The sequence below is a fragment of the Rutilus rutilus genome, assembly GCF_951802725.1.
Source record: "Rutilus rutilus genome assembly, chromosome: 18".
Lineage (NCBI taxonomy): Eukaryota > Metazoa > Chordata > Actinopteri > Cypriniformes > Leuciscidae > Rutilus > Rutilus rutilus.
In genome coordinates this window covers 32,751,373-32,765,756 of record NC_140231.1, presented here as the reverse complement: position 1 = coordinate 32,765,756, position 14,384 = coordinate 32,751,373, and the positions used below count along the sequence as shown (strand labels likewise).

General features: G+C 36.7%; 1 protein-coding gene and 1 long non-coding RNA gene across 4 annotated transcripts in view; one reads left to right on the top strand and one right to left on the bottom strand.

The window, feature by feature from the left end:
- LOC311277848 (uncharacterized protein) overlaps positions 1 to 14,384 on the bottom strand; it is a 250,745-nt gene that overhangs the window by 12,979 nt on the left and 223,382 nt on the right. The window contains exons 1-2 of one of the 3 annotated variants that reach the window (XM_084388300.1): positions 2,434 to 2,532; positions 1,878 to 1,997 (exon numbers count right to left, since the gene is read on the bottom strand). The exons of the other annotated variants lie outside the window; for them this stretch is intronic. Coding sequence (XP_084244426.1) covers positions 1,878 to 1,935 — 58 coding nt within the window. The 5' untranslated portion in view covers positions 1,936 to 1,997; positions 2,434 to 2,532. Of the gene's footprint in view, positions 1 to 1,877; positions 1,998 to 2,433; positions 2,533 to 14,384 lie in introns of those variants that run through there. 3 annotated transcript variants of the gene reach the window in all.
- LOC311277871 lies at positions 3,441 to 5,502 on the top strand. The gene is made up of 3 exons (XR_014625335.1): positions 3,441 to 3,609; positions 4,064 to 4,300; positions 4,646 to 5,502. It is a non-coding gene; the product is annotated as an uncharacterized lncRNA (long non-coding RNA).

Below are 14,384 nucleotides of genomic sequence, written 5' to 3'. Positions count from 1 at the left end.
TGTCTCTTACACAATTTTCAGGAGGATGTATTTCTGCATACACTGTAATCAGTCGGACTCACGCTCTACATATATCTGTCAGCCAGGAGGAAGCAACACTCCTAGTAGAGTGACCCTTCACCCCAAGGGCTTGCCTTGGGTCTGATACCCCAAGACCATGGCATCCACTATCCAGTGGGCCAACCTCTGCTTAGAGACAGTCTTACCTTCTGCTGGCCTTCATAGCAGACAAAAAGCTGGTCTAAGGTCCTGAAGCTCTGCGTTCGGTCGACATATAGGCGCAAAGCGAGAACGGGAAAGAGTAAAGCAAGGGCTGGGCCTGCCTCCTCTGGGGGCAGCGCTCGCAGGTTCACCACTTGATCCCTAAAAGGAGTGGTGGGAATCTACAGGTACACATACTTAAAACACCTGCACAATATTCCCCTTTTGTCAAACAAATCACCCAAAACTACCATTTTACTCACCCTATCCGCGCTATGTTTGTGTGGCGTCTTCACCCCATATGAGTTTGGTCCATAATTTGAATTGTTCCGTGTGTCTCTCTTAAACATCCGCATAGTTCCTTCCCCACCCCGCTTAACCAGAGCTCAATAACACACCCACCCTCCACTTGCCAAATCATCATCCCCGATGAGTCCATATTTATATTTCCTGAACAAATCTAAAATCCTACATTAACTATTTTTCCATCAATCTTTTAAATTCATATACCATGTGCAGCAAATGATCTTGGACTGTTACCATTCCCACAACTCCATGGAAATGGGCCTTCAACCACAGTTTGACTCCATGGCAGGACTGTAAAATACTTAAAGGAGAACTCCGGTCAATTTTAACATTGAGCTCATTTTTTTGTACATTTGGAGTGCTGTCAGTACAGAGAACAACGACATAGGTTTAGTACCTATGATCACGCGCGTGAACTCGACAATCGACTACTGTGGACTTCGACCGAAAACAGGATGTAAATACAGGTATGTGCGCTGGCTGAATAAACATCATTTTTTATATATTTCTTTCACATCTACTGCAGTCAGATTCACCCGCGTTCACTCCGAAGGAATCACTCACATGACCTGTGCACTTGTAATGACACATCAAGGATGTTAAGAGGCTAAAAGCAGGTTTGAAACTTGCCCCATTGAAGTCAACAGGGTGCAAATTTTAAAACGAGGATAACACGTTGTAGGCAACACCGATTTTTGTCGTTGTTCTCTGTACTGACAGCACTCCAAATGTATAAAAAATTAGCTCAATGTTAAAATTGACCGGAGGTCTCCTTTAAGTATTATTTTGGGGATTTGTACTTTACTCAAGTCCAATTTAAACTGATTACTTGTACTTTTATTTGATTACATTCCAAAAAAAAAAAAAAAAAACGTAGATTTTACACCCTAACATTTGATTACAACTTGAAAAGTACTCATTACCTTTTTGCATTTTACTTTCTTCCATCTTATGCACATTAAATAAATGTGAGAACCAATGATGTCAGTTTTTTTTGCATTAAGCACACATTTCAGCTTCAGTTATTCATCGGGTAAATTTCTGTCTTGAAAAGTGTTTGTTGAAGACAGTTCTTTTTTATCATTAAATATTTTTGTCGGAAAGTAGGGATTTAGAAAGACTGAATCAATCAATGGACAAGTCTTTTGAGAATCAATGAAAAATGTGGTGATGTGCAGTGTATATTATCAGAAATTTTAACTGTTTATTTTATTTATTATTATTATTTTTTTTTTTTTTACCTTTGATGCATGTTAATAAAAAAATAATAATAAAAAAAAATGTTGTTACTGTTGTAAGAAATTCCAAAATAAAATTAGGAACCTTTAGCATAATAGGGCCACTTTAAGAGAATGAAGGAAAACACCAACCTATTTGTTCCTCTGTATCTTCATCTTTTATTCTGCAGGGTTCTTTCTCAATCTCCATCTTTACAATAGTATGTCAGTAGTTTCTCCTGGAGTAATTCCTCCTGCTTGTTTCTTCTTTTTCTGTGGGAATATGGGAATATTCCCCAGCATTTAAACTCTCATGAAGGCTGTGGGAGCTTCACTGACTGAAGGAGTGAATTGTGGTCGTTGTTGCTCATTTAGCAGATGATCATCACACTTACAATTACTCTGTTAACCAGCTTTAAGTGTTTTGCTCAACACTTAAGAGCAAAGAAACAGCTGTTAAGAAACAGCTTAAAAACTCTGTTTAACATGTTTCATTTGTTCATTACATAAAATAAAAACACAACTCATAATCTTAACAAATTGTAATGTGGAAAAAACAGTCAGTAACGAGTTTAGGTTTCACGAGCGTAGTGAACAACATCAGTCGGTTCATTTCGATTTATTTCCGAGTGATTCACTAAATGAACTGACTCGTTTAGTCGCTTGGCTTTAGATTTCTCCTAATAAATGATCAAATTAATGTACTCACAGTCTGAAAAACTGCAGATTTAGAGCAGAATGAACGGCTGTGTTCCACTTCTCATGTTTATGTTCCCTTCCCTTCCCTCGCTCACTTCTCTTCTTCTCCTAGACTCGGATGTTTGTCATTGCTTCGGTTGCTCTAGCGCCTCTACTGGCGGAAACCATATTAAACTATCTAACCTTCATAGATTAAATGTTGTTTTCTTAGCTGATATTATAAATACATTATTTGTTATTTGTGATACTATATGTAATGATATATATATATTATTTTAGAAATAACATTTATTGGTTACACAGTTGATTTACCATAATAGAGAATTTTTGGATAGGCATAAATTTAAACTTAAAATAGCCACCAAAAGAGTATGCAGTTGTTTTTGATGCTGATGATTTGAAAACAAGCTTATAGAGCTGAGCCTGAGCCTGAAGTTTAGATGATTCCCTATTATTGATATGCCTGGAGTTAAGGAATACGAGAAGAAATATCAAATTCACTCATTGTTTACTTGATCTATTCAACCACTATCTCAATTACTATTAATGAACGGTATTCAGTTGTGTTGCATATTGGATTGCATATAAAAATTGTATTATAAGAGTTATTTTCAGCATGTATAAAGGTTGTTTTATGCAAATTTTTCTGCACAGTTGTAGTTTGTCGTGTGGTTGGATTTCAGCTCTCAAAAGATCTGATCCTGAATCAGCGTGAAAAGAAAAACCTTTTTGACATTGAATTCAGCTCTGAGAGACCAGATCTGGATTCATCAGACGAGTTACACATGCAGTAGGAAAATAAATGTCCATGTAATGCAATGAATTTAATGCAAATATTTTGAAAATAGTTTTTTATTTGCTAATAGAAATGAGTGACTCATTAGGTGATGTCATACATGATATTAAATGTCTTCTTGCTGTGGCCAAACTCTAATGTAATCAACTGGATTATCAGTCATTGTAAATTATTAACAAAGACAAGATGGATTTTAAAAGAAAAAAATAGGCTAAACCAGTTCAGGCACTTTCTCCATTTGCATCATGCGTCACAGAAGCTGTTTGAAATATTTACTCATTCATTTCCTGGTGGATTCTGCTGTTCTCGGCTGTGATTAAAGTCTGAGCCGTCTTCTCCAAGGATTTAAATGAAAAAAATGTAAATAAATATTTCCAGATCTGGATCTAGGTGAGTGTTTTCTGCTGTCGCTCGTTTGTTTGCCATTTCTACATCGTGTTCAGATAAAGATAATGCATAGCTCTGATTTAAAACAACTCTTTAAATTACAAACTACAGAATTTGAGTTGAAAGCAGACAAATTACTTGCTTTCTTGCTTTGATCTGAAAATGTTTCAAAGATCATTGTACATTTTTCACTGGAAGCAAGTAAATGCGACTGTTTTTAAGAGTTAACATAATCAATAATCACTCATTTGTGAACACATGATTAATTATCCCTAAGAAGTTTAAATATTTTAAAATCCACAATATTTTCTAGATTTATCTCAGATTGTCAATATGGTCTCAAACTTTTGGCCTGCACTGTATATCTGATTACTCTGTAATATTAGTGTCTGTCCACTCAGAAATTCACGATTTCTTTTTAATATTAATGAGGTTATATATTTTGTGTGTTTTGCAGATGTTCTCTGATACCTCAAAATAAGAAGAATAAGACTTCATGCCAGTAACATGACAAGAAAGCTAAAAGAAATGCCAGAAAGAGAACGAAACGCAGCTAAAGGAAAAGAAAAGATGACAGATGAAGACAAACCTGCGCAGAAGGAAAACACAATTAACAGAAAAGAAAAAGCCCGTGGATTCAGAAAACATCTAATTCTGCAGCAGAAAAACAGTCTGGACGCATATCGACCAAAGTGTAAGAAAGTTTGAGAGGAATTTCAGATTTTAACACAAATATCCGTACATATAACGCCTATATATGATGTGCATGTTTACCATAATAATAACATTTGCGCAGTGCAGATATGTGTACATAAAGTGAATGTTGACTGTTGACCCTTAACTTGGGTTTTTAGTCCAATTAAATGCATGGAATTGAATAAAAGTGAAATCCTGCAATGATAAATCAGAATGTTATATCACGTCATATTAAGATCATTCAACTGCTCTTGCATCGTGACGTTCATTATGATTGCAGTGTGGAACATGATCATGTGACTCTCTCAAACCGTAGCCTGAACGTCTGTTTGTTTGCTTTCAGTCTCTCTTGATCCAGACGGACCTGCGGAGAAAAGAGAAATCCAGGGATGAGGTCAGAGAATGGCAGAATGTTCTTCACGTTACTTTCAGTCGCTGAATCAGAATGAGACTGGAATACAAACACTAATATTTTCCTCTGAAAATGCTCAGTTTTTAAGTGTTCATGCAAGGCTATAACTGTACTGTGTATAGGCTACATATTTAAACTGACTTTGATTTAATACTGTGTAGTGCACTGTCTTATATATTTTGTCATAATGATCAGACAATGATAAAGAAGATCAAATCTTCCTCCTATTTGAACAGGTAGCTCATGTTGCACAAATTGTCTAGAGATGCAAACTATTTTTCCTTAAACGTGTCATTACTTTACTTCCGTTTAGAAGTTATTTTTATCTTAAGAACCTCCTATGACCGGTGTCAAGTCTTGTTCAAGTGCACAATGATCTCTGTATTTGAGCTGTGTGAGCACATGATCAGCAGGGATTAAATGTCTGTATTATTTGGATTCTGTTGAACACTTTGTGAAGGTCATGTAAGTGTCAAAGTGTATTTACAACTGCATTACACCATTACACTATACCTGAAAGTGTTCTCGGCCCCAAATGTATTCTTTAATGTCTAAATGACCATGTTTATACAATGCTCAAAAAATATTGAATTTAGCCAACAGACGTGTCTGCGTAACGTCACTTGTCAGTAGTAGAACAGCCTATAATATAAAGCAATCATTGATAAATACATGTGCTTAGGGCTAGCTGTGAAAGTAATTCCCAATTTATAGTGTTATTGTATTGAAATAAGTAAATTAATGAAGATAAGTACATAAAACTAATGATGAACTCTTTTTGCACTGAGGCTCCTGGAAACTGGTGTAATTCATTTCTTCTGCAGGAGAGAAACAACAAAAAACACAAAATTTTACTGTTGAAATCTAGCTTTTAATGTTGTTTAAATGTGCTTTAAGACATGTAATGTTGCATGTGTAAATTCATAAGTAGACACCATTGCTGAGTATTTTCTCCTTAAAACTGCAGTGAACCAAAGACAGTCTCAAAAACGTCACAAACTACCTTGTAACCAATCAGATCAACATGACGGCGGGCTTTAGCATATCATTAACAGCGAACTAGCAGGGGAGCCGTAGTGAAAAAAAATAATACTTTATTGTATTTGAAATATATTGCCTTTTTCAGTAATACATTGCAAATATACAAACAAAGATTGTACCATCTTTAAATATATTAAAAGTATATTAGCATCATGCTTTTACCTATTTTCACAATACAACTTTTAACACACTTTAAAATAATTTAACTTAGTTACAAAAATATACTTGAAGTGAAAATTCAGTTTATTTTTAAAAGTGTATTTATTTGCACTTTATTAAAAATATATTTTAGGTATACTGTGTGCTGAAAATGATCATTGTAACAATGCATTGCATTATACATTATAGTATACAATAGTATTTTCTACAAAGTATAGCTAAGTATTATTTGTTTATTAATGTGCATTTGTGCAAAGTGTGCAATTTATTGTATACACTTATGGTCGGCGCTGACATGTAGCGCCGTTGTGCTTCGGGAGACCCGAGTTCAAGTCCCGACTCGCGGACTTTTCCCGATCCCGTCTCTCCCACCTCACTTCCTGTCTAGCTACTGTCCTATCCTAATAAAAGGCAAAACGGCAAAAATAAATATATACATTTTATCACTGGCCAACAAAACTTTTGTGCAAAATGATTTTTTCACATCTTATAAATTGATTCATGTTAGTGAGTCCGCTTCCTTTTCTGAACTTCTCCCTCCAAACTGTAAATTTTTTAGCTCTCCTCGGACCACTGGTAAAGGTGGAGGACTTGCCACTGTGTTTAAATCCACCTTCCAGTGTCGGCTGTCTGCATCTGTCAACTATTCGAGCTTTGAGCAGCAGCTATTCTAACTATTCTAGAACTAAACGCCTCTTCTCCGACGCTGTGTGCAGTTGTGTATCATCCACCGAAATTTAACAAAGATTTTATGCAAGACTTTGCTGATTTTATAGCAGGTCTAAGGTTAAACTATGATCATTTTATAATTTGTGGTGATTTTAACTTACATGTATGCTGTGAAAACAAACCTATGGTTAAAGACTTCTTAAATCTTCTAAACGCTTTTAATCTCACTCAGTCGGTGTCTGGCCCAACACATGAAAAGGGACACACATTAGATCTTGTGCTGTCTCATGGCTTGTGTGTTCATGTAAATGAAATATGTAACGTATGTATTTCGGATCACTTCCCTGTCTTGTTTACGATTACAGTCCCATGTTTTGTGGTCAAGTCTCCCTTTGCACACTGCCGCCGTGTAATTAACAGTCAAACCCCGGCACAGTTCTCTGCTGCTTTCAAAGTCTCTGTGCTCTATAACTTGGATGGAGGTGATGTTACTGATGCTGATGGACTTATAACTCTTTTTAATTCAACTTGCACAAACATCTTGGACTCTGTAGCTCCTTTGAGGATGAAATGCACTAAAGCGCTTTCAGAGCCTTGGCTAAATGACACCACCCGAGCCATCAGACGTGCATTTCGGCAAGCTGAGAGAAGGTGGAAGAAACATAAACTCAGAGTGTCATATGAAATTCTACAGCAATATTTATCTGACTATCAGAGAGCTGTAAAATTTGCTAAATCTGATTTTATTTCTAAACTGGTCGCAAACAACCGTCACAGGCCACAGGTTCTTTTTACCATGTTTAAAGGTCCCATTCCATGGATTATTTTTATTATTTTATAATGTTTCCAGGGGTGCCCTTATAATGTTAGTATGTTTTTTAGATCAAAAATTGTTATAATTTAGAAATAAAAGGCATATTTCCTAGCCTGATTTCATTCCCTGGTTTGAACACTCTGTTTGAAGGGGCGTGTCTGCTGTGAGACTTCAGTGTAAACGCCCTCTGCTGTGATTGGCTGACATGCTTGCATATGAAATATCTGGCATTACATGTGGAACTATCTGGAAAACTTTTACTATTACAGCTATTATACGTTTTTACTATTACAGCTATCTGGATTAACGAATCATGAGAAGTTTTTTAAGTATTTAGATCTATTACCATCACATAAAAGGTTGCAGTGATGAGCACTGAGCAGATGACAGTCTGTTGATCGCGTGAAAGATCTTATCATTGCAACGCAGTTTCTGCACTATCACTAATGATTTCACCAATGCAAACATGAGGTATATAAATACAGTAAGAGCTTCGTTGTGCAGTGTAACAGCGTCATTGATTTCATAACGAGTTTTGGCAAGTGTCCAGATAAACTCGCGCTGTGTGATTGATAGCTTGGGCGATTGGAAAGGGATTGTTCTTTGATCGCTTTCTGTATATTAATCACAGTTTAAGTAAGATTATTTTCATCCTACTAAGAGAAACAAACGATGTGAAGAGTGATCGCTACTTCCATATTAAATCACTACTTACCGCTTGCTGGAATATAGTTGAAATAGTCCCCTTCGTCAGTATGAAACGCTGAGAGAAGTCTGCTTGATATTATCCCAGGTTAGAAAAACAGTCCGTGGTGAAATGGACAGAGCAAACTAACAACTTCGAATTAAACTTTTGCGGTATCCGATTATAGATAAACATCAACCACGTCTGTTGACATTTCGCCATCAATACGCCTGTGTTCCTGTGGGCGGAGGTTACGGTTCTAGTGACATCATTAAAGCAGGATGTAGATGGGTGTAGTCCAATCCAGCCGTTTTTTGTAGTCAACTTCTGTTAAATAAAATATCTCGCTTGGCATTGAACTTTGAGCTTTATAATTTTACAGATATTATTTATACTCTAACAACAACATTACACACTAACTAAAGTTTGAAACATGGGATCACATAGAACGGGACCTTTAACATCATTACAAATCCTCGCAACTCTGTTCCTATTACACCTACATTGGATCTCTGTAACTCTTTTCTAGAATTTTTTGTTGAGAAGATTTTTGCTCTTCGATCTTCTGTAACCATATCCTGCGACCATGATCCCTCTGTTCCTCCTATATGCCTTGCGGTACTAGACCAGTTTGAGCCCATATCAGTCTTCTATCTAGCTGAGGTGGTCCATCATCTGCGGCCCACAAATTGTCCCTCAGACAGCATTCCCTCTCGTTTGATTAGAGAAGTCTTTGATACCGTTGGACCATGTATTTTATCATTGATAAATACTTGTCTTGTTTCTGGTCATGTTCCGTCTGCCTTTAAACATGCTGTTGTACAACCCCTGCTAAAAAAGGAAAATCTCAACCCCTCTGTTCTCTCCAACTTCAGGCCCATCTCTAAACTGTCTTTCTTATAAGTCAGTCTTGGAGAAAGTAGTTTCTATGCAGCTGCAAACTTTTTTAATTAATAACAATGTTTATGAAAAGTTCCAGTCCGGCTTTAAATCCCGTCATAGCACTGAAACTGCACTTTTAAGAGTTTTTAATGATCTGATTTTAACTGTTGATTCAGGAGTCTCTGGTGTTCTAGTACTTTTAGACCTCTCTGCAGCCTTTGACACTGTGGACCACTCAATCCTCTTGTCACGGTTGGAAAATTGTGTGGGAATCAAAGGTACTGCACTAAGGTTGTTTCAATCCTATCTAACTGACAGGAGTTTCTCTGTCCACCTCGGTGATTATTCCTCTGAAACGGCCCCATTTACCTGTGGTGTCCCTCAAGGTTCAGTCTTAGGCCCCATCCTATTTTCTTTGTATATGCTGCCTCTGGCTTCCATTTTTGAGAGGTACGATGTCTCTTTCCACTGTTTTGCAGATGATATTCAAATTTATTTGCCCCTAAACATAAAAAAAAGGACCCACTGCAGCCCCTGTTTGATTGTAGGAAGGACATTAAACCATGGATGAATCTAAATTTTCTCAACTTAAATGGAGACAAGACAGAGATCATAGTGTTTGGACACCCTGAACTGCTTGATGTAGATTATCTCGGCCCTTTAACTTCAAACAGCCGCTCAACTGTGAGGAGTCTTGGTGTTGTGTTGGATGGTGCATTTAAGCTTGATAAACAGATATCCGCCACTGTTAGATCGTATTTTTTCCAGTTGAGAACTATAGCCAAGGTAAAGGCTTATCTACCTCCTAAAGATTTGGAGAGAGTGATAAATGCCTTTATAACTTCTCGCCTTGACTATTGTAACTCCTTATATGTGGGCTTAGATAAGTCATTGATTCAGCGTCTGCAGTTAGTCCAGAATGCTGCTGCCCGCCTCCTGACAGGAAAGAGGAAGAGGGACCACATTACACCTGTGTTGCGTTACCTCCACTGGCTTCCTGTTCATTACAGGATTGATTTTAAAATTTTACTTTTAACTTTTAAATGCTTAAATGGATTGGCTCCATTATACTTAACGGAGCTTCTTCATGTTCATATTCCAGCTAGAGCGCTGAGATCCGCCAATCTCCTCCTCCTGGATGTACCTAGAAGCAGACTAAAAACCAGAGGTGATCGAGCCTTTAGTGTAGCTGCCCTAACCTGTGGAACAACCTGCCAGTCCATATCAGAACCTGCCAAACTCTTGAATGTTTTAAATCATTGTTAAAAACTCATCTTTTTTCTTTGGCATTTCCTTCGAGTTAAGTTTGTTGTTTTATTGTTGTACTTTTATTGTGTGAGTAGTGACCTGTTGTTGTATTTAACCTGTGAAGCACCTTGGCGGTGAACTGATTCTGAACTATTGGTGTTCACATAAAAAAAAAATAGGGAGGTATAGGTTTTCAATTAATTATTGAATAAACATTTTAACACCCTTTACATCATCATTAAAGTATTTATTATTTGCATACTTGCATACGTATTATTTTGCATACGTTTTAAAGCCATATCTTGACTACATCCAGCGAGGCGGACCAGAGTGACTCGTCTGGTCCAGTTTATTCAGACTCCTTATTTGTGGAAAATCTGTTGACTGAAAAAAGTCTTGGGGTATGCTCCCCAAGAAGTAAAAGCAAAGCTTAAATACCTTACCTTCATTGACATATTTATGGCGGAGCAAGCAACAAAACAAACTACAGCGGAGCAACCTGCATTTGAGGACAGGAGGGCTCAAAAATGCGAACTTTGTGAGATGTTTTTAATCACTAGTGCAGAGGACTTTGTGGAAAATTTTATCTGCTCCAAATGTAACCAGATCAAAGAATTACAAGAGAAACTTATCGACGCGCACATGAAACTCCGGCGAATGACTGAGCTAAACGCCGTTTTAAATGAGGCTTCAAAAATACAAGATACTTTTAATTCTACTGTATTAATTGGATCCGCTGGCATGGGTGTACAAACCTCGGCACTTCTCGCATCAACTCTCCCGGTTCAAGAGGGTACATCGGCAGAGGAACTTTTACCACCACTGATCCCCAACGCTGCTGCCCCGGTTGTGAGAAGCTCAACTGATTCCTGCTCAACACCATGCTCAAAGGAATATAAATGGAAACAGGTGGTTGGCGGAGGAAAACGGAGAATATGTGGAACGTGGCCATCTCGCGAACTGAAGCTGGCAAATCGGTTTGAGGCGTTGATTCATGATTTACCCCCTGTTCATGACCAGGTTCCTATTGCTCTGCCTCCTACATCTCCTCCACTTTCACTGCCATCGCCTGTCTCTACTGTGGTGATTGGTGATTCTATCATCCGGGGACTTTCACTCAATTCCTACGGAAGTAAAGCAGCAGTCCACTGTTTACCCGGAGCTAAGGTACTGGACATAAACACAAAACTCTCTGATGTGCTTGGAAAACATGCAAATGTAAACACCGTGATAGTGCACATTGGTAGCAATGACGGGAAACTGAGACTTTAAAGGAACATTTTAAAATGCTGCTAATCTCTCTTACTGATACTGGGAAAAATATAGCTATCTCAGGTCCACTGCCTGCCTATAAAAGGGGTATTGAAAAATGTAGTCGTCTGCTTTCCTTGAACTCATGGTTAAAAATTACGTGTGAAAAATTCAATGTCACTTTTATAGATAATTTTGACTTGTTTTGGGGCCGTCCAGCGCTTTTTAGGTGGGATGGCCTGCACCCAAATCACAGAGGCTCCCACATGCTTGCACATCATATTGAGCAACATATTTTAACATGACTACCTATCAAATGTACCTCTGTTGATTTTATAAAACCTATTATATCAGTTCGTCACACTACTGTTAAGAAAAACACAGTGGGAATAAATATGAACAATTTACTGAAAATTCCCACTTCCAAACAGAAATTAACATGGCTCTTTTTAATGTAAGGGCATTAACAAACAAATCATTTTGTATTAATGACCTCATTAGTGATTTTAATTTGGACTGTCTTTTTCTTACTGAAACATGGCTTGGTACAGATGCACCGGCCACACTGATTGAGACCTGTCCTCCTGGCTTTACTTATTCATTTTCAACTAGAAATGGAAAAAGAGGCGGAGGGACTGCAGCAATCTACAGAGAAACCCTAAAGGGAAGGGACATAGACCTTGGTACATTTATTACCTTTGAATATAATGCTATTCTTTTAAATTTCCAACCACGTCTTCTTGCAGTGACACTATACAGATCTCCAAAATCACCTATATCTCCTTTCATTAAGGATTTCTCTGACATGCTATCTGTTATTCATATGAATTATGACAATTGTGTTTTAACTGGGGATTTTAATATACATGTTGATAATCTGTCAGATATCAGATCAAATGAATTCTTGGAACTGCTAGAATGCATGTCCTTTAAACAGCATGTAAATATACCAACCCACAAACATGGTCATACATTGGATTTAGTCATATCATATGGTTTAAATATCAATATAACTTCTGTTGTTGATTTGGCATTATCCGATCATTTTTGTGTTTTCTTTAATAGTACTCATCCTTCTGTGCCTTACACAACTGAACCTATTGTTAAAAAACGTTTTATTACCTCGGAAGTAGCAAAAAAAAAAAAATTCACAATGCTTTATACGACTTATGAAAGGAATACTTTACCATCGTCCTGTGATGTCTTAGTTGATGAGTTTAATAATAAATTGAGAACAGCTCTTGATGCAGTTGCTCCATTGAAAACAAAACGGGACACTAATAAAAGAGTTATTCCTTGGAAGACTGATCTGACCATGAAAATGAAAAGAAACTGTAGAAGTGCTGAACGAAGATGGCGAAAAACAAAATTAGAAATACACCTTAATATACTCACTGAAAATCTTAAAAACTATAACAAAGAAGTTCAAAAATCACGGCAAGCTTATTTTTCAAATCTTATAAATGAAAATATTAGTAATCCACGATTCCTATTTAGTACCATAGATTCACTAATAAATCACAAAATTGATTACAATTCTGCGTTAGCAAGTTCCAAATGTGAAGAGTTTGCTGGCTACTTCAGAGATAAAGTTATAAATATTAGATCAGGAATCTGCTCTGTAAACAAAAACAAGATTACGATGCTCTCTCCTTTATCTAGCGCACATAACACTATCCAAATGGAAAGGTTTACTTTGGTTGATGTTGAGACCCTAAGAAAGGTAGTAACAGAACTGAAACCGTCTACTTGTTCTCTTGATCCAATTCCTACCTCTCTTTTCAAATGTATCTTTAACTCAATATCTAATGATATTCTTGAGATAGTAAATCACTCCCTACAGCTTGGCATTTTTCCCTCTGATCTTAAATTGGCCCTAGTGAAACCTGTACATAAAAAGGGGAACTCAGATATGTTAATTCCTAGTAATTATAGACCCATTTCAAATCTCACATTTTTAAGTAAAATATTAGAGAAAATTGTTTTTAATCAGTTAAATACATTTTTAAATACTCATTCAATATTAGTGATGTTTCAGTCAGGTTTTAGAAAACATCATAGCACAGAGACCGCTCTTATAAAAGTAGTAAATGACATAAGAATAAACTTAGATAGAAATTGGCCTTCAGTTCTGGTGCTGCTTGACTTGAGCGCTGCGTTTGATACTGTTGATCACCAGATTCTCTTAAATAGATTAAGTGAGTACATTGGCCTATCTGAAACCGTTTTTAATTGGTTTTCATCATATTTTAGCGGAAGAACATCTGTAGTATCTATTAATAATACCTTGTCTGAACATTATGAGGTAATGTGTGGTGTTCCTCAGGGATCAATTTTAGGACCACTGCTTTTTAATCTATATATGTTACGTCTCGGTCGTATCATCAGGAGACATGGTATATCTTTTCACAGTTATGCTGATGATACACAGTTATATGTAGCCGTATCTCCTGATGACACTGGTCAAATTGATTCACTTGCAAATTGCATTCAAGACATAAATGACTGGATGTCGCAAAATTTCCTACAACTAAATAAAGACAAAACAGAAGTTTTAATAATTGGATCAAAATCTCAGAGAGAAGAATTGACCCCTAAACTAAATATTCTGGGATTAAACCCAAGCAAAGTGGCAAAAAAAATTAGGGGTAGTCTTTGACTCTGATTTTAATTTTAAAGCGCATGTGAGAAATATTACAAAAATTGCATTTTATCATTTAAAGAACATTGCTAAAATAAGACCATTTCTCTCTTTGATCAATACAGAAAAATTAATGCATACATTTATAACTAGCAGACTTGACTATTGTAATGCCCTCCTTTCTGGTCTACCAAAGACTACAATTAATAAATTACAATTAATACAAAACTCAGCTGCTCGAGTAATGACAAAGACCAAGAAGAGAGAACACATCACACCT